Source organism: Chlorocebus sabaeus, chromosome 18 (genome assembly GCF_047675955.1).
Source record: "Chlorocebus sabaeus isolate Y175 chromosome 18, mChlSab1.0.hap1, whole genome shotgun sequence".
Lineage (NCBI taxonomy): Eukaryota > Metazoa > Chordata > Mammalia > Primates > Cercopithecidae > Chlorocebus > Chlorocebus sabaeus.
In genome coordinates this window covers 865,758-887,697 of record NC_132921.1, presented here as the reverse complement: position 1 = coordinate 887,697, position 21,940 = coordinate 865,758, and the positions used below count along the sequence as shown (strand labels likewise).

The 21,940-nt window shown below is 50.6% G+C and overlaps 1 protein-coding gene across 1 annotated transcript in view; it reads left to right on the top strand.

Moving 5' to 3' along the window:
* KCNG2 (potassium voltage-gated channel modifier subfamily G member 2) overlaps nt 1-21,940 on the top strand; it is a 97,763-nt gene that overhangs the window by 25,887 nt on the left and 49,936 nt on the right. The window contains exon 2 of the mRNA XM_008013702.3: nt 21,055-21,721. Coding sequence (XP_008011893.3) covers nt 21,095-21,721 — 627 coding nt within the window. The 5' untranslated portion in view covers nt 21,055-21,094. The remainder of the gene's footprint in view (nt 1-21,054; nt 21,722-21,940) is intronic.

Here is a 21,940-nt window from a genome sequence, read left to right as displayed (position 1 = left end):
GTGTCCACTTTGGCAGCACTTGAGGAGCCCTTCAGCCTGCCATGGCACTGTGGGAGCCCCTCTCTGGGCTGGCCTAGGCTGGAGCTGCTTCCTTCTGCTTGCGGGGAGGTGTGGAGGGAGAGGCATGGGAGGGAACCAGGGCTGCGTGCGGTGCTCGCCAGCCAGCGTGAGTTCCGGCGGGTGGGGGCGTGAGTTCCAGCAGGCTCTGCACATGGAGCGGCCAGCCCAGGACAGTGAGGGGCCTAGCACCCAGGCCAGCAGCTGCCTGGTCCCCCAGCACTGCCGACCCACATGCACTGCGCTCCAATTCTCCCTGAGCTTCAGCTGCCTCCCCGTGGGGCAGGGCTCAGGACCTGCAGCCTGCCATGTCCGAGCCCCACCTCGACTATCTAAGGGCTGAGGAGTGCAGACACTGCTTGGGACTGGCAGGCAGCTCCGCCTGCAGCCCGGGTGCAGGATCCACTAAGTGAAGCCAGCTTGGCTCCTGAGCCTAGTGGGGACTTGGAGAACTTTTCTGTCTAGCACTCTGTGTCTAGCTAGAGGATTGTAAACACACCAATCAGCACTCTGTATCTAGCTCAAGGTTTGCAAATATACCAATTCGTACTCTGTACCTAGCTAACCTAGTGGAGACTTGGAGAACTTTTCTGTCTAGGACTCTGTGTCTAGCTCAGGGATTGTAAATGCACCAATCAGCACCCTGTCAAAACAGTCCAATCGGCTCTCTGTAAAATGGACCAATCAGCTCTCTGTAAAATGGACCAATCAGCAGGATGTGGGTGGGGCCAGATAAGGAAATAAAAGAGGCTACCTGAGCCAGCCAGCAGCAACAAAAGTCCCGTTATGCAGTGTGGAAGCTTGGTTCTTTCGCTCTTTGCAATAAATCTTGCTGCTGCTCACTCTTTGGGTCCACGCTGCCTTTATGAGCTGTAACACTCAGGGCAAAGGTCTGCAGCTTCACTCCTGAAGCCAGCGAGACCACGAACCCACCAGGAAGAACGAACAACTCCAGATGCGCTGCCTTTAGGAGCTGGAACACTCACCACAAGGGTCCACAGCTTCACTCCTGTCAGCGAGACCACGAACCCACCAGAAGGAAGAAGCTCCAGACACATCTGCACGTCTGAAGGAACAAGATGGTCCGGACATACCATCTTTAAGAAGTGTAACACTCACCGCGAGTGTCCGCGGCTTCATTCTTGACGTCAGTGAGACCAAGAACCCACCAATTCCGGACGCAAAAGTACTGAGTGAGCAGCTCCTCATGGAAGGTTAAATTCGGCGTGTTACGTTCAGTGAAACAAGGTGTGGGAGTGATTAATCACTTGTTTGATGAAATCGATCTGAAAAAGAAATTACCAACTAAAAATTCTAATTATTAAAATGTAAAACTTTAATTACAGTTCATGGGAGATTCGGCTTCGTTTTTGCCTGCTTTCTGTTCAGGATGCTGAGCTTTGCTGCTTGGTGCCTGTGAGGATGCAGCACTCCCAGCGATGCAGGGTCTGCCCCGGCCTCTATTGCTCCTCTGTGGGATGGTGACGGCCTCAAGCCTCCCTCTGGGGACAGGCTGGAGACTCCCAGATACTGAAACTTAGTACATACCCCCAGCATGGTCGTGGAGCCGGGGCTAGGGCCAGCCCAGCGACACTCTCCAGGCCTCAGCCGTCCTGTGTCTACCCCAGAGCCCCCAGGGCAGGAGGTGTGGGTGGGATCCCTACAGGAAACCATGAGGGTTTCAAACCAAGCCTCCTTTTGTTTTCCCTGGCAGTGTCAGAGTTCTGTTCCTTGGTCAGAGTTCCAGGTGAGATGGTGTCTTAGGTAGGAGAGGTCATCTGACCCCAGCCAGATTCCGGCCCCACCAGCGGGGCAGGGCCTGGGGACTCGGTAGTTTAGCACAGCGGCTCTCAAACTTGTGGTTTCGGGAAATTTTAGGACCTCCAGCAGCTTGTGTTCATGGAGGAAGGAGGGTATGGGAGAGGCCCTGGAGTCCCGGTGTCTGAGAGGCCAGCAGAGGAGGGGTTCAGGATGGAGTGGGAAGCGCAGGGAGAAGAGCGGGGACTCACACCCTCCCCTCTGGATTTCGCTTCCTCTGAATGCAGGCCCTGGAACCCGGCTCACTACCCGCCCACCCAGTGCCGCAGCTCTGGAAATGCAGCTTGGTGGGCTGGACCCAAGTCTCTCCATGTGGCTCCACAGCAAAAATACTGATGTAAATACTTCAGAGACAAAAACGGTTTTAACAATGTACCAATTATAATCCTTTTACCTATATGTTTAAACAGAATTAGCAGTTAGAATTATACTGGAACGTAATATTCTTTTTCTTTTCTTTTTTTTTTTTTGAGATGTAGTCTCCCTCTGTCGCCCTGGCTGGAGTGCAGTGGCGCGATCTCGGCTCACTGCAACCTCTGCCTCCCCCATTCAAGCAATTCTCATGCCTCAGACTCCCAAGAAGCTGGGATTACAGGCGCACACCAACACACCCGGCTAATTCTTTGTATCTTTTGTAGTGCCGGGGTTTCACCATGTTGGCCAATCTGGTCTTGAACTCATGACCTCATGTGATCCGGTCGCCTTGGCCTCCCAAAGTGCTGGGATTACAGGCCTGAGCCACCGCACCCAACATAATATTCTTAAAACTCTTAGACATACAGACATGTAGGAATACTTAAAGACATGGCGTGCATGCATGTGTGTATGGGTGCGCACACTGCATCATTGTGTGTCTGCCTGTGACAGTGTGTGCATGAGTCTGTGTGTGCAGGTGTGTGTGTCTTAGTGTGCATGCATCTGTGTGTCTCAGTGTGTGCATGTTTGTGTGCATCTGTATACAAGTGTGCATGTGTCTGTGTGTGTGCGAGTGTGTGTCTGCATGTGCATGAGTGTGTGCATGTGTCTGTCTACATGAATGTGTGGTGTGTGTAACGTGTTTATGTGTGCATGTCTCTGCGTGTGTGCGTCTGTGTGTCTGCGTGTGTGTGTATGTCTATATGTGCATGTGTCTGCATGTGTCTGTGTGGATGTGTGTAATGTCTATGATGTGTTCATGTGTCTGTGTCTGTGTGTGTCTGTGTGTGCATATATGTGTGTGTGTCTACAGGAATTTGTGTGCATGTGTGTAACGTGTCCATGATGTGTGCGCATGTCTGTGTGTGGGTGTCTATGTGTGCATGTTTGTATAATGTGTCTGTGTGTACATGTGTCTGCATGTGTGTCTGTGTATGCATGTGTCTGTGTGTGTGTGTGTGGATGTGGCTGCATGTGTGTGTACATGTGTCTGTATGTGTCATGTGAATGCATGTGTCTATGTGTGTGTGTCTTGTGTGTGCATGTGTCTGTGTGTGTACCTGCACGTGTCACTCCCTGGTGGCCAAGTACCCGCCCCTCCACTGTTGCATCATTCGTGGTCCGTTTCTTAGATGATTTTTTTTACTTGAAGTGACTCAAGTAGCTGGTCAGCCTCTGCCTCCCTACGGCTGGTGGGTCTCTGCCTCACACTGGTCCATCTCTGCCTCTCTATGCCAGTGGGTCTCTGCTTCATGCTGGTCCATCTCTGCCTCTCTACACTGGTGGGTCTCTGCCTCACACTGGTCCATCTCTGCCTCTCTACGCCAGTGGGTCTCTGCTTCATGCTGGTCCATCTCTGCCTCTCTACACTGGTGGGTCTCTGCCTCACACTGGTCCATCTCTGCCTCTCTACGCCAGTGGGTCTCTGCTTCATGCTGGTCCATCTCTGCCTCTCTACACTGGTGGGTCTCTGCCTCACACTGGTCCATCTCTGCCTCTCTACGCCAGTGGGTCTCTGCTTCATGCTGGTCAGCCTCTGCTTCCCTGTGGCCAATGGGCCTCTGCAAATCCAAAACCCAGCAGGTCAGTCATTAAATCTTAAAGCTCTGAGATGATCTCCTTTGACTCCCTGTCTCATATCCAGGTCACACTGATGCAAGAAGGGGGGTCCCATGGCCTTGGGCAGCTCTGCCCCTGTGGTTTTGCAGGACACAGCCCCCATGGCTGTTTTCACAGCCTGGCTTTGAGTGACAGTGGCTTTTCCAGGCACATGGTGCAAGCTGTTGGTGGATCTACCATTCTGGGGTCTGGAGGACAGTGGCCCTCTTCTCACAGCTCCACTAAGCAGTTCCCATAGAGTGGGGACTCTCTGTGGGGCTCCAACCCCACATTTCCCCTCTGCTTCACCCTACTAGAGATTCTCCTTGAGAGAAAAATCATCTCTCTCAAGTTAAAAGGTCCACAGATCTCTACGGCAGGGGCAAAATGCCACTAGTCTCTTTGTGAAAGTATAGCAAGAGTGACCCTACTCCAGTTCATAATAAGTTCCTCATCTCCATCTGAGACCACCTCAGCCTGGACTTCATTGTCCATATCACTATCAGCATTTTGGTCAAAACCATTCAACAAGTCTCTAGGATGTTCCAAACTTCCCCACATCTTTTCGTCGTCTTCTGAACCCTCCAAACTGTTCCAACCTCTGCCGTTTACCCAGTTCCAAAGTCGCATCCACATTTTCAAGTATCTTTGTAGCAGTGCCCCACTCCAGGTACCAATTTTTTGCATTAGTACATTTTCACACTGCTATACAGAACTACCTGAGACTGGATAATTTATGAAGAAAAAAGGTTTAATTGACCCACGGTTCCACATGGCTGGGGAGGCCTCAGGAAACTTACAGTCATGGCAGAAGGTGAAGGAGAAGCAAGACCTTCTTCACATGGTGGCAGGAGAAAGAGAGAATGAGTGAAGGGAAAGTGCCTCACTTTTAAGCCAACAGATCTCATGAGCACTCTCTATCACAGAACAGCGGGGGAACCGCCCCCACAATCCAGTCACCTCCCACCAGGTCGTTCCCTTGACATGTGGCAATTACAGATCGAGATGAGATTTAGGTGGGGACACGGAGCCCAACCATATCAAAAGTATACCATAAAACAAATCTCAATGAATTTAAAAGAACTGAAATCATACAAGTGTTCTCAGTGTGGTTCTCTGACCATAATGGAATAAAACTGGAAATCAGTAATAGAATAATCTTCAAACACTTGGAAATTTAAATCATACTTCTAAATAATCCTTGGATCAAACAGGTTTTTTTTTTCTTTCCTGAGACTGTCTCTCTCTCAGTCACCCAGGCTGGATTGCAATGATGCGATCGTGGTTCATTGCAGCCTTGACCTCCTGGGCTCTAGCAATCCTCCCACCTCAGCCTCCTGAGTAGCTGAGACCAAAGGTGTGCACCACCATGCCCAACTAATTGTTAAATTTTTTGTAGAGATGGGATCTCCCTATGTTGCCCAGTCTGGTCTTGAACTCCTGGGCCCAAGTGATCCTCCCACTTCAGCCTTTCAAAGTGTTGGGATTACAGGCATGAGCCACCTCGCCTGGCCTAAAGAGGAAGTCTTAAGGGAAATAAAAACATACACTGAACAGAATGAAAATATATACACAACATATCAAAATTTGTGAGACAAAGCTATACAGTGTCAAGAGGGAAATTACATTAGAAAAAAGGAAAAGCCTCAATGTACAATCTCAGGTCCCACCTCCAGTACTTAGGAAAGGAAGAGCAAAGCAAGTAGAAGGAATGAAACAATGAAGACCAGAAATCAACGGTGCTTAGCCCAGTGGAACAATAGGAAAAACCAGTGAAACAAAGAGCTGACTCTTTGAAAGGATCGATAGAATAAACTTGGCCAGATGCAGTGGCTCACACCTGTAACCCCAGCACTTTGAGAGGCCAAGTCAGGAGGATCATCTGAGTCAGGAATCCAACACCAGCCTGGACAAGACCCCACCTCTACAAAAATATAAATTTAAAAATAAATTAGCAGAATGTGTCGGTGCATGCCACTAGTCCCAGCTACTTGGGAGGCTGACGCGAGAGGATCACTTGAGCCCAGGTCAAGGCTGCAGTGAGCCATGATCATGCCACTGCACTCCAGCCTGGAGGACCGTGCAAGACCCTGACTCTAAATGCGCAAATAAATAAATAATTCCTGGCAAGCTCGACAAAATTAAGAAGAGAGAAGACACACGTTACCCACATCAGGAACAAAACAGAGGACATAACTGCATACCCTGCAGACCTAAGAAGTGTGAGAAGGGAGCGAACACTGCCAACAACTCCACATGCACATTTGAAAGCCCAGATCCACTGGACCGACTCCTTGGAAAATACACACGACCACAACTCACCCAGTGTGAAATGGGTCATAGGAATAGTCCTGTAACTGTTAACAAACTTGAATTTGTAAATCAAAAATTCCTGAAAAAGAAATCTCCAGGCCCAGATGGTTTCACTGGAGAACATCTAAACAACTAAACCTCTGAGTAAACACCTAAGGAAGAATTAACACCAATCTATGTTATCTTTTCCAAAAAATGGAAGAGGAGGGAACAAGCTTCCGGGGACGCTGTGGAACCCACAGCTCTGCCTTTGGGCAGTGGCCATGTGGGGGAAGGAAGGAGGCAGGGACTGTGGCCCACACGCTGGGGCACAGCTGGACTGTTCTGTGTATTTCGCTGAAAAAGCATCCTCTAGCCATGCCTGCCTCCGGGAGCATCCGTTCCCCAGAGGCCGCAGCATTCCCGGCGAAGCCAGACTGCCCGGCTGGAAGAGGCTTATCCCTGAGGAGTGGCCTCGGGCAGGTGCCTTCCAACCTCTGTGCCTCGGTCCGCATGGGGCGCTCGTACCCACGGCATAGGCTGTTAGGGGTTAATGACAGCCTGGTGCCTGTGAAGTTCTCTGTGTTTGTTGAATCAACAAAGTAAAAGAGCCGTGGATAATGAGTGCTTCCTGGACACGGGAGCCGTGCGGACATAGGAGAGGCCTGGGCCCAAGTTCTCCCTCCCACACAGGCCGCTCGGCCGCTCTGCACACCAAGCCCCACCTCCACACCCAGCCCCTCTGCCAGCCCCATCCTGTCTTCAGTCAGCCTCCCTTAGAGGGAGCCTGGACCTCGCAGCCTGGACCCTTCAACCCCCACAGCCTCCCCAGAGGGGCCTCCGAGCATAGTCCTGTCCTTAACCCCTGATTCTTTTATTCCGAATCCTAATGTTCTCACTGAGTGCTGACTATGCGCAAGCGACGTCCCGGGGAAGAAGACACAGCAGAAAACAAAATCACACACAACCTGCCCTCCCAGCGCTGAGCTTCTGGGGGGCACAGGTGCCCCTCCTGGCTCAGAAGATGGGACCCATCACCCCCAGCTGACCACATCTTCTGCCCTGTGCTTGGGCAGGTGCGTCCGACCTCATCCAGAGCAAGGACGTCCAAGTGCAGGAGCCGCATCTGGACAGGCCGCACCTGCCTCCCCTCCTCGCCTTCCCCTGTGTCAGCGTAGGAGCCTCTGCTCTGGCAGCAGGTTACACCAAGCGCAGTAGTCAAGACAACCGTTGTTTCTTAGCTGTCCTGGTTTCTGAGGGTCGGGATTTCTCAGGGCCCAGGGCAGACGCTTTCTCTGCTGCGTGGAGTCTGGGCCTTGGCCGGAGGCAGAGCAGAGGCTGGGGCCGCCGGAGTCTTGTTCTTGCATGGCTGTGGGCTGATGCTGATTGTCGGCCGCCCTAGGTGTCCTGGGAGCAGGAGCTTGTGGAAGGCCCAGCCTCTCGGAGACCCCCCACATAATCACACAGTGAGACATCTGCTGTGGTTCAATGGGAGGGACCCGAGACCCCACCCAGCCTTGTTGGGAGGGACCTGGGACCCCACCTGGCCATGGGAGGAGTGTCCCACGCACCTAAAGGGCTGGCAGGGCCGTGTGCAAACCTGCCGCCGTCGCTGGTCCTGGCTCTCCTGACCTTCCTCCTTCCCGCTGCCGTCATCCATGTACCCAGCACACACGTGCACACATACGTGGATACATGGACATAAACATAAACTTCACCCAGACAGCCGAAGCCCCTCCCTCTCTCTCATCATGTCTTCCTCCCTCTCCACGCAGAGGTGGTTGAAGTTTGTATAAAATTGGGATTATTCTATTCCTTGAATATCTGGTAGAACTCTTGACAAAGTCATTTGAGTTTGATTTTTGGAAGAAAAATAGATTTGTAATTACTATTTCAGTTTCTTTAACAATTTTGTATTTATTCAGAGTTCCTGTTTCTTAAGTCAATTCTAGTACTCCACGTTTTATTGCCTTTATTGGCATGAAGCCATTAAGAGTGTTTTCTCATGACGTTCTCTTCTCTACCGGATCTGAGGTTATTCTCTTTTCTGATCTTCATTTTTAAATTTGAGCCTTCTCTTCCTTCCCCTCAGTTCTGTTGCTGTTTCCTTTCCCATTTGTCTTTTTGAGAACACGTTTTGGCCTCTCTGCCTTTCTTTGGGTTTTCACAGTAAGACAATCTGCAGACATTTTTTAGCTATGATGCGTTTCTTCTTAAATTACTAAACATACAGCCTTCATAGTGTAAATCCTTTTCTGTGAGTTTCTTTGTATAAAACTAGGAGAGATCATGGCTCAGTAAGAACTCGAACGCACGTTGCTTTTGTACCCACGGGGGCAGGTGCTGGAGGTGGTTCAAGACCAGGTGGCTGCACAGAGTAGACGGAGCCTGCGGTTCCAGCTCCTGTGCCGAACATCCATGGAGTCCTCATGTTACCGGAAATGGGTCCCAATCCAGACCCCAGAGAGGGTTCTTGGATCTCAGGCAAGAAGGAATTCAGGGCGCGTCTGCTGTGTGCAGCAAAAGCAAGTTTATTAAGAAAGTAAAGGTGAATTGGCAGCTGCTCCATACACACAGCAGGACGTTCCCAAGAGTAAGAGTAGGAACGCGTCCACCCTAGGTACAATGCTTTTTAATATATAAGATAAAAAAAAGATCGTAGGGAGATTGTTCTGCTACAAGGGTTTGTGATAACAGATAATTTTCTTTATTAGTATATTTTGCAAGAATCAATATTATCATCTTTAAAGCAAAATTGGGAACGCTTCTGTTTTCAAGATATCGGGGTTATCAGGACACTCCTAAGTCTGGGTCTGTTTAGTAAACGTTATCAATCTATTCCCTTAACCATAAGCATCTAGAGTCTAGGAATACCTAGCTTCCTGGGAGTCAGCCCAGCAAGTCCCAGCCTCATTTTCCAGCCCTCAGTCAAGATGGAGTCACTCTGGTTCAAATGCCTGTGACACTCAGAAGATGCACCTGATACTAAACCAGTAAGAGCAGACACTGCAGATACCACCCTTCATCTCAAGGAAGTGACCTGATAGCCTTTTCAGGCTACACCATGTGTGTGCATGTGTGGGTGTGTGATTGTGTGTGTGTGTGAATGTGCAGTGTGCAAGTGTGAGCGAATGTGTGTGAATGTGTATGCATGTGTGAGCATGTGAATGTGTGTGAATGTGTGTGAATGTGCATGTGTGTGTGTGTGCATGTGTGAATGTGAGTGTGTTAATATGCATGCTTTGTGCATGTGTGAATGTGTATGCTTATGTGAATGTGTGTGAATGTATGTGTGAATGTGTGTGTGAATGTGTGTGTGTTTTGTGCCTGTGTGAATATGCATGAGTGTGTGAATGTGTGTATGAATGTATGTTAATGTGTGTGTGAATGTGCATGTGTGTGTAAATGTGTGTGCATGTGTGAATGTGTTAATGTGTGTGTTTTGTGCATGTGTGAATGTGTATGTGTGAAAGTGCATGTGTGTGAATGTGTGTGTGTTTTGTGCATGTGTGAATGTGTATGCCTGTGTGAATATGCATGTGTGAGTGTGTGAATGTGTGTGTGAATGTGTGTTAACGTGTGTGAATGTGCATGTGTGTGTGTATATGAGTGTGTGTGTGCACGTACACGTGTGAGCACTTAGGCACCAGGACTGTTCTAGGCATCCACATTTGGCTGTCAATCCTCACAACAGCCTTGTAAGACAGGTGCTATTCTATTACGATTTATTTTCGTTTTATAGATGCAGAATCTGAGGCTTAGCAGAATTAAGTCGGTTTTCCAGGGCTGTTTGGCCCGTGCGGGCCGCGGCACGCACCTGCTTCCGTCTGCGCTCGCTCTAACTGTTGGCTGCACCGAAGCTCTGCTCCTGAGACATCCTGTGACGACTCGGGTTGGGGCTGAAATTGGGGAGATGGCAAGCGCCGTGTGTGCATTTCAGTCCCGCCAGCAGGGTCCCCCGCCTCCGATGACCTTGTTTCAGGGAAGCGCCCCCCATTTCCCAAGCGCCCGCCCCGGGGAAGAGGTGGCGGGGGCATCGTCCTTTCCAGCAACGCGCCAGTCATCTCCGGCAGCGCAAACGATGCCTGCTCTGAACAGTTCGACCCCATGAGGAACGTTCTGTATTCAACTTAATCTTTGCTTTGTGTCTGTAATATCAAAGCGTATCTAAAGAGCCCGCGCACCGTCAGAATCTATTTAATTGTGCATAAGAGATTTCGACTTTAATTAAAGAAGCAGGGGAAGGTTCCCTTAGGTCTCAGCCCCTGCACTCGCAGGGAGCATCTCAGTACAGGGGTCCCCAGAAGCCCAGTTCCAGCCTCCTTTGAGGGGCCTGGGACCACTTGGGCTTCGCCCCGACAGTGATGGTCGCATTCCTCGAAGATCCCCGTTGTCCACGCGGATGGGGGCTCACCAGCGTCTGCGCCCGGGCGTGGGCCGCCCTCTGGAGATGAGCTGGATGTTGAAGCCACCGATGGGGAACGAAGTGGCTTCTCCAGCTTCCCGGCCAACCAGGGGCGGAGCCGTAATTAAAGTCCAGGCCTCCCGCCGGTTCAGGGTTCTTTCTGCTACAAAGCAGTGTCCGCGTGGGCCCAAAGCTTCCCGCCTTAGCTTGTCATTTCTTTGGGGCTCCCTGTGTCAGTGCAGACCAGTTCCCCCCACTCCCCCCGTGGAGCAGGCCCTGGGCAGGACTCGGCACCGCGTGGATGTTCCGTGCGTGCTGGACATGCGGGCAGCCTGAGACCGGTCCTTCCCTCGTGTGTCCCCGCGGCAATGCGTCCTGGTCACCTGCGTGGGCCCTGAAGCGTTCCCAGGAATACGAGCGTGGGCAAAGCGGACAGTGGGCGTGTCCTCGAGACACTTACATCCTAGTGGGAGTGGACAGAAACTAACACTGGGTAAAAATAACACGCGAATCGTTCAGTCCTTTAGGGGAGAAAAGAACGCAGCAAAGTGAGGTAGGCCTGGGCTTCAGCGTGAACCGAGTGGCGCGGGTGAGTCTGACAAGGCAGGTTTGAGCAAAGGCCGAGCGTGAGGGGTCACCGTGGGCATCGCCGAGCAACTGTTCAGGCAGAGGAGCGGCTGTGCTGAGGCCTGAGGCGGGGCTCGCCTGGGTGCCGAGGGGAGCAAAGACGGGCGGGACAGACCGGCCTAGTTAGGGCGGTGAGCTCTGGTGTTTTGAGCAGAGGGTGGCCTGTGGTGTTAGGAGGCCCCCTGGTCGCTGAGCAGGGGACAGAGGGCAAGAGGAGGAGGCGGGAACCTGCTAGGGCTGTGGAGGCAGCAGACAGGAAGCTCAGAGCAGAGGCGGCAGTGAGCCAGAAGTTTCCAGATGTCAGGCAGCCGGTGTCAGCAGCGCCTAGCTGTGGGTGATCCCCGGGGACCCTGGCGGAAGGCCTGGGTGGGACTACAGGCCAGGCCTAAAGCCTCAACATCTGTGCTGGGGAGATGGCCCCGGGCCAGGGACAGATGCAGCTCCCTCCTGGGCCTGAGACAGGTATCACCCCAAGGCAGGCACTACTTGAGTGGCAGCTGGCCCCACCCTGTGGGCCTCAGGGTGGAGAGCCGCACTCAGGGGGTTTCCCCCTCTGGTTTCCAATCTTGGGATCCATCCAGCCTGCGAAACAGCACAGACTGGTTTCCTCTGGAATCCACCATGCATGGGAGGAAGGAGCAGGCCCATGTCCAGGGTAGCCCTGCCCGGTTCCAACCTGGTTCTCCTGCAGGAGGCCCCTGGGGAGCGCTGGCTGCACCTGCGGCTGTTTCCTGGTCGTGGGCTCAGGCGTCCAGGACTGGCCGCCGAAGGAAGGCAGGGGGCTGCCTGTGTGCAGGAGGAGCAGAACCTTCTGCTTCCGTCACCGCCCGGCAGAGCCTCACTGTCCCAGTCCCGTTCACCAGAGCCCCCAGCCCCTGCGTGAGGGCAGCAGCGGTCGTGTCCTGCCTGGGCGCTGTCACAAAACTTGCATGAGGAAACACAAGAGCTTTCCAATTCCCAAGCTCAGCATCATCAAGTTCCTCAGCTACGTTTATTTTAAAGGTGAATGTCACAGAGGTCTCCCTGGAGGGTCCAGGGGTGCACGATTCCTCTTCCCCAAAGAGCCTTTAATGACAGACCTCCTGCCTTCCGTAAGGCTGGTAAAATCCAAGTCTTTATACATTGCCTTTCATTGGCTTATTTTTGCCTCTTCTGAGCTTCCTGGTAAACTAATTTTGGTGATTTTACTTTGTCCTCCATGTGTGACTTTTCTGTCCTATTTGCCTCCTGTGGACCCCTGATGCCTCTGGGAGATGGTCCTCAGCACGAGACCTTTCTACTTTCAATCTTGTCTACTGACTGTACTTTTTCATTTCTAGTTTTGTTTCTTATTTAGATTATCTTGGGTTTTGTTTGTTTGTTTTGGTTATTGTTTTTTGTTTGTTTGTTTTCTTTTTGTAATGTCTTTTTTTCTCTCATGTGTTTACTTCCTTCGTTCATTATTTTTTATAATTCTGTTTTCTAAAGTTCCCAGGAGGCTGTGTGTGCTGCTGTGTGCTCACGTTGGATTCTTGCTGTGTGTGGTTTGTCATTTTAGTTTCAGTTCGTCTTGGCTGGGGCTTTGTCTGTGGGAATCCCACGAGGCTTGAACTGAGAGCACCTCCGGGCCAGTGCCCTGCTGACATTGGGCTGCATAATTCTTTGCTCTGGGGGCCCGTCCTGTGCAGGGTATTGGCAGTATCTCTGGTTTCTACCCACTGGACGCCAGTCACAGCAGTCATGACCATCACACGTGTCTGCAGACCTTTCCGGCTGCCCCAGGGCAGAATTGCCCCCACTGCTGGGAACTGCGGCTTTGGCTGGTTCTCTGCTTGGTCCTGTCAGCTTCAGGGGTATCGCTGCCACCACCTGTGTGTGATCATTTCTTGGCTGTATCACCCACCAAAATTCCACCCTCACCCCACTGTGCACGCTAGGGTCGTAGACACACAGCATCGCTTTCCACCTGGCCAAGAGAGAGGTCTTGAAACCTTCCGGTACTGGCTGGTGGGTTTCCTTCCCGATCATCCTCCGTGGAGGGGCCCTGCATGGCCCCTGCTTTCCTTAGATCAGTTCAGCCTCTGCCCTTGTGCTGTGACGGCCGTTCCCGCTCACCTCTGTCGTCACTGAACCAGACGCCACACTCTTGACAAGACTGTGTCGTCAAACTGGTTGATCTACTCTAATACCTTGTGGCAATTCAAGATGCTTATTTTTGCTCTTATGAATGAAATTGAGCATGATTTTTCATATGTTGAAAGCCTTTTCCCCCCTTGATGTGAACTTTATGTCAGTTGGCCCATTTTTTCTTCTGAGCTGTTTGTAGTCTTTCTTTTGCTGACGTTTTGCCGAGAATGGGGAGGAACTCCAGAGCTTCCGGAAGTAACTTTGCGGTCTCTTAAGTAATTAGCTTTAGAACACTTTAGCATATAATTTATGTCCATATTTTAACATGTATGTTCTGGGAGGAAGAAAGCCTTTTACAGCAGAAGTTCCAGGTTGTACCTGACTATCCAGTTATTTTAATAATGATTCATCCCTGCCTACAAAAAACTTGGAGTGTGCAATGGCTTTGGCTACAAGGGAAGTCAACCTGTCCCGCAAGCCTGACGTGTGTGCTCCGCGGGGACTGGAGGGTGGGGTGTCAAAGCCACCGTTCTCCGCAGTAATAACTCAGGTGACTCTCTGTCCCTTAGGGTGAAACTGGACGTTCATTTTCCAGGTCGAAGCCGCTGGTCAGGGCTGTGATTTCACCAGTTCCCTGAAAGAGAATACCCTGTACCTTCACAGAGCCAGGTAAACCCAGAACCTGCCAGAATGGAGCAAGAAACCTCACGTAGCACTGGGATTTCTGTTTTCCATTTCAGAGAGAGGGTCTTCCTTGTGCCTTCTGCTGATGGTGAAGCTGAGACGCTGGCGACTGTTGACACACACCTGTCAAAGGCATGTCTCACAGGCAGCCCAAACTCAGGCATGGCCCCTTCCGAGCCCCACCTGGGACCGCAGAGGACAAGGGAGCTCACAGGGCCATCTGCCGCGCCACAAAGGGCTCCAGCAGCTGGGTGTGCACTCTAGGCTTCTTCGACAAACTGGGACAGCCGCTGCTCATTCTGGGCAGTTTCTGAGGCAGCACGTTCAGACAACTTCCTGCCGCATTAGGAAGCTCTGTCTTGTGAACCCTGGGGAGGCCAGCAGGTTGGAACTTTCAGAGCCTTTAATGCCCCAGAGCACTTGACTTGTAGGGCTCGGGAAATCTCTGCAGCAGGTTTCCATGACCTAAGTAGCCGATTGCTTTTGAACAAAATCAGGTCCCCTGCTCCGGCCCTTCTGCCGGGCCAGCCCTCCGTCTCAGAGGAGTTCTCCTGCTTTTGGACCTCTCTGCCCGCCCCCCACAGCCGCCCCCCACAGCCCTGTGCAGTATTGGATGAGTCGGACTTGTCTGTGTTCCTCAGATCTATGCTCCGGGCCATGTCCTTGGCGTGGGGTGTCTGTCACAGAGATTTAGACCTCACGTTCACTGAGTGAGCCTTAGGGCATAGAGGCACACACGACCATTTGAATCCTGCCCACATCCCCCCTCTTCTCATGCAGCGAACTTGGCGCTGAAGGTCACAGCACACGTGGTCCTGGTGATCGCTGAGTGCTTCTCTCCTGGCCTCCATTGCAGTAGCTGTCCAAGGAGCTTTCTCCGATTCAGAAGCGACTTCTGCAATTCTTCACTGGGGGCGCTGAGCTCTTACTGGCAAGCTAACTAATGCCATTTTGTTAGGCTGTCTTTCCCTCCCTCTTTCCTTTTCATTTAACTTTTTCCCCCTAAAATCTCGGGAATCACACGCTTGGGTCAAGTGGGCAGTCTGTGAGCTACACTGAGCAAACACACCATGCCCCTTCTGTGGTTCCTGAGTTGCCGTAGTGGTGCATTTAAGCTTTACTTGGCAGAGGTTCAAGGATACAGTTGTCGGCAACAACCAAAAAAAGGGCTTGATGTTGACGGTCGAAGGCAGCGGTTCTCGAACCTCAGAGATGAGGCTTGCATGTTACTGGATTCCCCCCGAGGCCTACTCACTCAGAATGATTTTTATAAGTTGAAATAAAATTCACATAACGTTGTATTTACCATTTTTACGTGCATGATTCAGTGGTTTTTAGTGTATTAACAATGTTGTACAACCATCACCACTCTCTAATTCCGGGACTTTTCATCATCCCAAAAGAAACTCTGAGCCATTAGCAGTCACTCCTCCTTGCCCCTCCTCCCATTCCCTGGAACCCCTCACCTGCTTTCTGTCTCTGTGAATTTCCTTATCATGGACATTATATTTTATTTTATTTTATTTTTTGAGACAGTGCCACTCTGTTTCCCAGGCTGGAGTACAGTGGCGTGATCTTGTCTCACTGGAACCTCTGCCTCCTGGGTTCAAGCGATTCTCCTGCCTCAGCCTCGTGAGTAGCTAGGATTACAGGCACCCACCACCACGGCCAGCTAATTTTTGTATTTTTGGTAGAGACGGGGTTTCGCCATGTTGGCCAGGCTGTTCTCAAACTCCTGACCTCAAGTGATCCGCCCATCTCAGCCTCCCAAAATGCTGGGATGACAGGTGTGAGCCACCGTGCCCGGCTCAGACGTTTTATATAAACGGATTCCCACTCTATGTGACCTTTTCTGTCTGGCTTCTTTCCCTTAGCATAGGCGTTATCCACGCTGTGGCATTAGCAGCACTTGATTCCTGTTTATGGCTGAATGACTTTCCTGTATGGAGGCCCACATGTTGCTTCTCTGTTTATCAGTTGATGGAATTTGGGTTCTTTTCACTTTTTGGCGACTATAGTGATGCCACTGTGAACATTTATGTACAGGTTTTTGTGTGAGCACAGGTTTTCATTTCTCGAGTGTATATCTCGGAGTGGGGTCTCCAGGTCACACGAGAACTCTACGTTTAAAATTTTGAGGAACTGCCAGACTGTTTTCCACTGTGGCTGTGACATTTTATATTCCCACCAGCAATGTACCGGGATCCAATTTTTCCACATCTTTCCAACACTTGTTGGGTTTTTTTTTTTTTCCGTTTGTTTGATTATAACTACCCTAGTGGATGTGAAGTGATATCTTGTAGTTTTAGTTTACGTTTCCATAATGACTAACGATATTGATCACCTTTTCATGTGCTTATTAGCCATTCACATATTTCCTTGGGAGAAATATCTGTTCAAATCCTCTGCCCATGTGTCATTTGGGTTGTCATTTGTTGCTGGGCTGCGAGAGTTCCTAACATCCTGGATACTGGACTCTTATCAGATATGTGACTTGCAGCTCTTTTTTTCCCACTGTTACTTGTCATTCATTTTCCTGGTGCTGTTCTTTGATATACAAGAGTTTCATTGGAATGAAGTCCAATTTATCTTTTTTCTTTTGTTCCTTGTGCTTTTCGCATCCTGTTTCAGAAATCAATGTCTCATCCACGGTCATGAAGATGTACACTCTCTTTTCTTCTACGTGTGTTTTGGAGTTTTAGCTCTTACATTAAGGTCTTTGATGTAGGTTGAATTAGTTTTTATAGATAGTGTGATGTTGGCACCTGTCTTGGTCCATTCAGTGTTGCTATAAAGGAATACCTGAGGCCAGGTAATTCATTTTTAAAAGAAGGTTTAATTGACTCATGATTCTGATGTCTGGAAAAGTTCAAGATCAGGTATCTGCATCTGAGGAAGGCCACAGGCAGCTCCAGTCATGGCAGAAGATGGCACGGAGCTGCTGTGTGTGGAGACCACACGGAGACAGAGGAAGGAAGGGCTGGGGTGCCAGGCGGGCTCAACAGCCAACTCTGGAGTGAACTCATAGAGCGAGAACTCACTCATTACCACGAAGATACCACCCAGCCATGCGTGAGGGATCCGCCCCCATGACCCAAACCCCTCCCATTAGACCCCACCTCTGACATTGGGTATCAAATTCCAGTATAAGATTTGGAGGCTAACATCCAAACGATAGCAGGGTCCAACTTTATTTTTTTATATGTGGATAACTGTTTGTTGGAGACACTATTATTTCTCCATTGAATAGTTTTGACGACCTTGTCAAAAATGAACGGATGGTGGACTCATGGGTCATTTCTGGACTTTGGATTCTGCTCCATTGATGTTTGTGTCTCTCTTTACGCCAGTCCTACACTCTCGACTGCCGTAGCTTTAGACTTAGCTTGAGAAAGCAGTAATGGACTAGTCCATGTTCACATTCCCAGAAAGGAATACCTGAGACTGCGTAATTGATAAAGAAAAGAGGTTTAATTCGCTCATGGCTCTGCAGGCTGTGAAGAAAGCCTGGTGCCAATGTCTGCTTGGCTTCTGGGGAGGTTTTGGGAAGCTTCCAGTCACGGCAGAATGCAAAGGGGGAGCAGGCACCTAACATGGTGAAAGCAACAACAAGGTTGGGGGTAGGTACCACACACTTTTAAAAGAACATATCTCATTTCGATATTCAAGATTTAGGTGGAGGCATGTAATAAAATGATATCAAGTAAGTTTGAGCCCTCCAACTTTGTTCTTTGTCAAGATTGTTTTGGCTACCTTGCATTTCCAATAGAATTTTAGGCTCAATTTGTCAATGTCTTCAAAAAAGTTACTGAGATTTTCATATGGATTGGATTGACTCTGTTGATCAACTTAAGGAAGAATGCCATTTTAACAATATTAGGTCTTCTAATACATGAGCATGGAATGTCTTTTCATTTATTTAGTCTCAAAATTTCTTCCTGCAATGTTTGTGGTTTTCAGTTTTCAGTGTAGATTTCAGTTTCCACTCCCTGGTTAAATTTATTCCTAAGCATTTTATTCTTTCTGGTGCTCTTATAAATGGAATTTTTAAAACTTCCTTTTCTGGTTATTCATTGCTTTTGTATAGAAATACAACTGATTTTTTATACTGATCTCACGTCTTGCAATTTTGCTGAACCCATTCTCATAGTGGGGTGTGTGTGTGTGTGTGTGTTCTTTAAGGTTTTCTGTACATAAGACCATAAGAACAAGTCATCTCAAAATATAGTTTTACTTTTTCCTTTTGAGTCTGGATGCCTTTTCTTTCTTTTTCTTGCCTAATTTTTCTGACTAGAATTTCCAGAACAATGTTAAGTAGAACTCATGACAGCAGGCATTTCAGTCTTGCTCCTGGTCCTAGGGGAAAGAATCCAGTCTTTCACAGTTGACTATGAAGTTAGCAGTGAGTTTTTCCTACGTGGACTTTGTCGTGTGGAGGAAGTTCTCTTTTAGTCCTAGTTACTGAGTTTTTTGTTTAATCATGAAAGGATGTTAGACTGTGTCAAATCCTTTTTCTGCATCTATTGAAATTATCACGATTTTTTCCCTTCACCCTATAAATATGCATATTATATTAATTTTTGCATACTGTGCCACCTTTGTATTCCTGTGATAAATCTCTGTGGTAAATGATCACACGGTCATCATGTATAAACCTTTTAATATGAAGCTGGATTTATTTTGCTCTTGTTTTGTGAAGGATTTTGCCTCTGTTTTCTTTTCTCTTTTTTTTTTTTTTTTTTTTTTTTTTTTTTTTTTTTTTGAGATGGAGTCTCACTCTGTTACCCAGGCTGGAGTGCAGTGGCGTGTGATCTCGGCTCACTGAAACCTCCATTCCCAGGTTCAGGCAATTCTCCCTGCCTCAGCCTCCTGAGTAGCTGGGACTACAGACACCTGCCACCACACCTGGCTAATTTTTGTATTTTTAGTAGAGAGAGGTTTTTGCCATGTTGGCCAGGCTAGTCTCAAACTCCTGACCTCAGATGATCCACCCACCTCAGGCTCCCAAAGTGCTGGGATTACAGGCGTAAGCCACTGTGCTGGGTCTTTGTCTTTAGACAGTTTGTGGTGCGTCAGTGTGGATGTCTTTGAATTTATCTTACTTGGAGTTTGTTGAGTTTCTTACATGTGTAGATTGATGTTTTTCATCAAATTTGGAGGGTTTTTTAAAACCATATTTCTTCAAGTATTCTTTCTTCCCCGTTCTCTCTTTCCTTTCAGGACTCTCATCTTGCAAAAGTTGGTACATCTGATGGTCCCACAGGTCTCCTAGGCTCTGTTCAGTTTTCTTTCTGCTCATCGGATAGGATACCATCAAATGATGCATCTTCAGTTTCTCTGATTATTTCTTCAGTGTGTTCATAGCTGCTGCTGAGACCCTCTAATGAGCTTTTCATTTCAGCTAGTGTCTTTCAACACCAGAATTTCCATCACTTTTTTTTATAACTTCTGTCTCTGTATTGATGTTCTCTATTTGGTGAGAGATCGTTCTCACAAATTCCTCCAGCTCTTTGAAGATATTAAACAAGCTTATGTGAAGTATTTGCCTAGTGAGTCCAATATCTGTGTTTCTTCAGAGATATTGTGTTTTAGTTCCTTTTTCCTGTCTATGAGCTACACTCTTGTATTTTTTGCATGCCTTGTAATTTTTTGTTGAAAACAAGATTTTTAATAAGTGGCAGTTGTTGAAATCAGACTCCCCTCTCCCCAGGATTTTCTGTAGCTGCTGTGGTTTGTTAACTTTTGTGAACCAAATTTGTAAAGTTCATCTTCTTTGTCTGATGTGGCCACTGATGTCTGTTCCATTAGCTTAGAGGGCAGCAAGTGATACAACATAGATTATTAAACGTCTGGAATGAAAATTAAAACTTGGTTTTGCAGATGGGCTGTGTGTCTTGGAGCCACCTTCAGCACTCAGCCAGGCTGGTCAAGCCTCTGTCTTATCACCTCCTGCTCGCAGAATCTGAAGGTCAGTCCCAGGAGGGACTTCAGGGCCTTCTCGGGATTTTCCCGGCATGTGCGTGGCATTCCAGACTCCCGGGAGCTCTTAGAACCTTATCAAGCCCTTATTTCCGAAATCACTCATTCCCCAGCCTTTCATCCCCAGCTTTTTGTCTACCTGTGGTCCCAACTATAACCCTGAGGCAGCAAATGGCTAAAACACTTTCCCATCAACGCTTTTGACGCACACTCCCCAGGTGGCTGCCTTTGCACAGACAGACTTCCAAGAAACCGGAGATGAAGGCAGAGCCTTCCACGGAGCCACAGTAATTACGATTCCTCAAGAATGAGGCCTGTAGCTTCCCCTTCCAGTGCTGCTACTGGTAGTGGGAATGCAGGCTGTTGCTTTCAAGGCTGTCGTGGCGCTGGGGAGCAGGGTATGTTAAATGGCGACAAAGCTTATTATTGTGACCGAGACTCAGCTGTTCTTTCTCAGTGCCCCACAGCTGGTGCAAGCTTTTGGTTAGTTTCCAGAGTTCCAAAAAAGCTGACTCTTGACAGTTTTTACCAGGTTTTTCATTGTGTTCAGGTAGGGATGGACTTTTGGAGCTCCATATTCTGCAGTTTCTCCGCCTCACAGAGCCAGGAGCGCCGTTTTCCAGCAGGTCCCCTGGCTGATTCCGACGTGGTTAGTTCGCAGGGCACACCGTGGGAAACTAAGCTGGGACTGCGTCTCTCCGGCCAGACATCGCGGCGTCCTCACTGGTCGGTGGGGTCCGCCCTGAAACATCTGGCTCTTTGGAGTTTGAGTGGATTTCTGAAAGCTCCGTTCCACCCCTGGTTCCAAACCCGTAGTGTGAGAACCCAGCTGTTCTCCTGGCGATAACTCAAGGCGGGTCCACAACCTGGCGGGGTCCGCCGGACTCCTGAGGGTCCCCCACGCGGGGCAGGTGCAGGGGTCGGGCCTGCGGAGGAGCGGCCAGTGGGCGGGCGGAGGCGTCTCAGAGCTCACCTCCGAGGGTTCGCTGCCGGCCGGCCCCTGGATCCCCGCGGGCGGACGCGCTCCCCCAGCTCAGCCCTCGCGGCCCTAACGCGCTCCTTTCCTTTTGCAGGAGCCCAGCGGGAGCCCCTCGGTCCGGTCCGGCCCGGCGCATGGAGCCATGGCCCTGTTCCGCGGGCGGCGGCGGCGGTGGGACCCGCGCCCGGCACGTCATCATCAACGTGGGCGGCTGCCGCGTGCGCCTGGCCTGGGCCGCGCTGGCCCGATGCCCCCTCGCGCGCCTGGAGCGCCTGCGCGCCTGCCGCGGCCACGACGAGCTGCTGCGCGTGTGCGACGACTACGACGTAAGCCGCGACGAGTTCTTCTTCGACCGCAGCCCGTGCGCCTTCCGCGCCATCGTGGCGCTGCTGCGCGCGGGGAAGCTGCGGCTGCTGCGGGGCCCGTGCGCGCTGGCGTTCCGCGACGAGCTGGCCTACTGGGGCATCGACGAGGCGCGCCTGGAGCGCTGCTGCCTGCGCCGCCTGCGCCGCCGAGAGGAGGAAGCGGCCGAGGCGCGCGCGGGGCCGGCGGAGCTCGGGACGCAGGGGAGCCCGGCGCCCACCCTGGGGCCTCGGGGGCGGCTGCAGCGCGGCCGGCGGCGCCTGCGCGACGTGGTGGACAACCCGCACTCGGGGCTGGCGGGCAAGCTGTTCGCCTGCGTGTCCGTGTCCTTCGTGGCCGTCACGGCCGTGGGCCTCTGCCTGAGCACCATGCCGGATATCCGCGCGGAGGAGGAGCGGGTGAGTGCGGCCGTGGGTGGCGGGGACCGGGGCCGGAGCTGGGGCTGGGGTCTGGGTGCGGGGAGTCGGGTTGGGGAGGGGGCCGGAGGCAGCCATAGCCAAGGCCTGGAACCGGGCTGGGGGCTGCCGGGGCCGGGGCCGGGGCGGGGCTGGAGGCGGCCGGACCGAGGGAGCGCAGCTGATGGTGATCTTGGCCAACCCCCACCCCCAGCGGGAAAC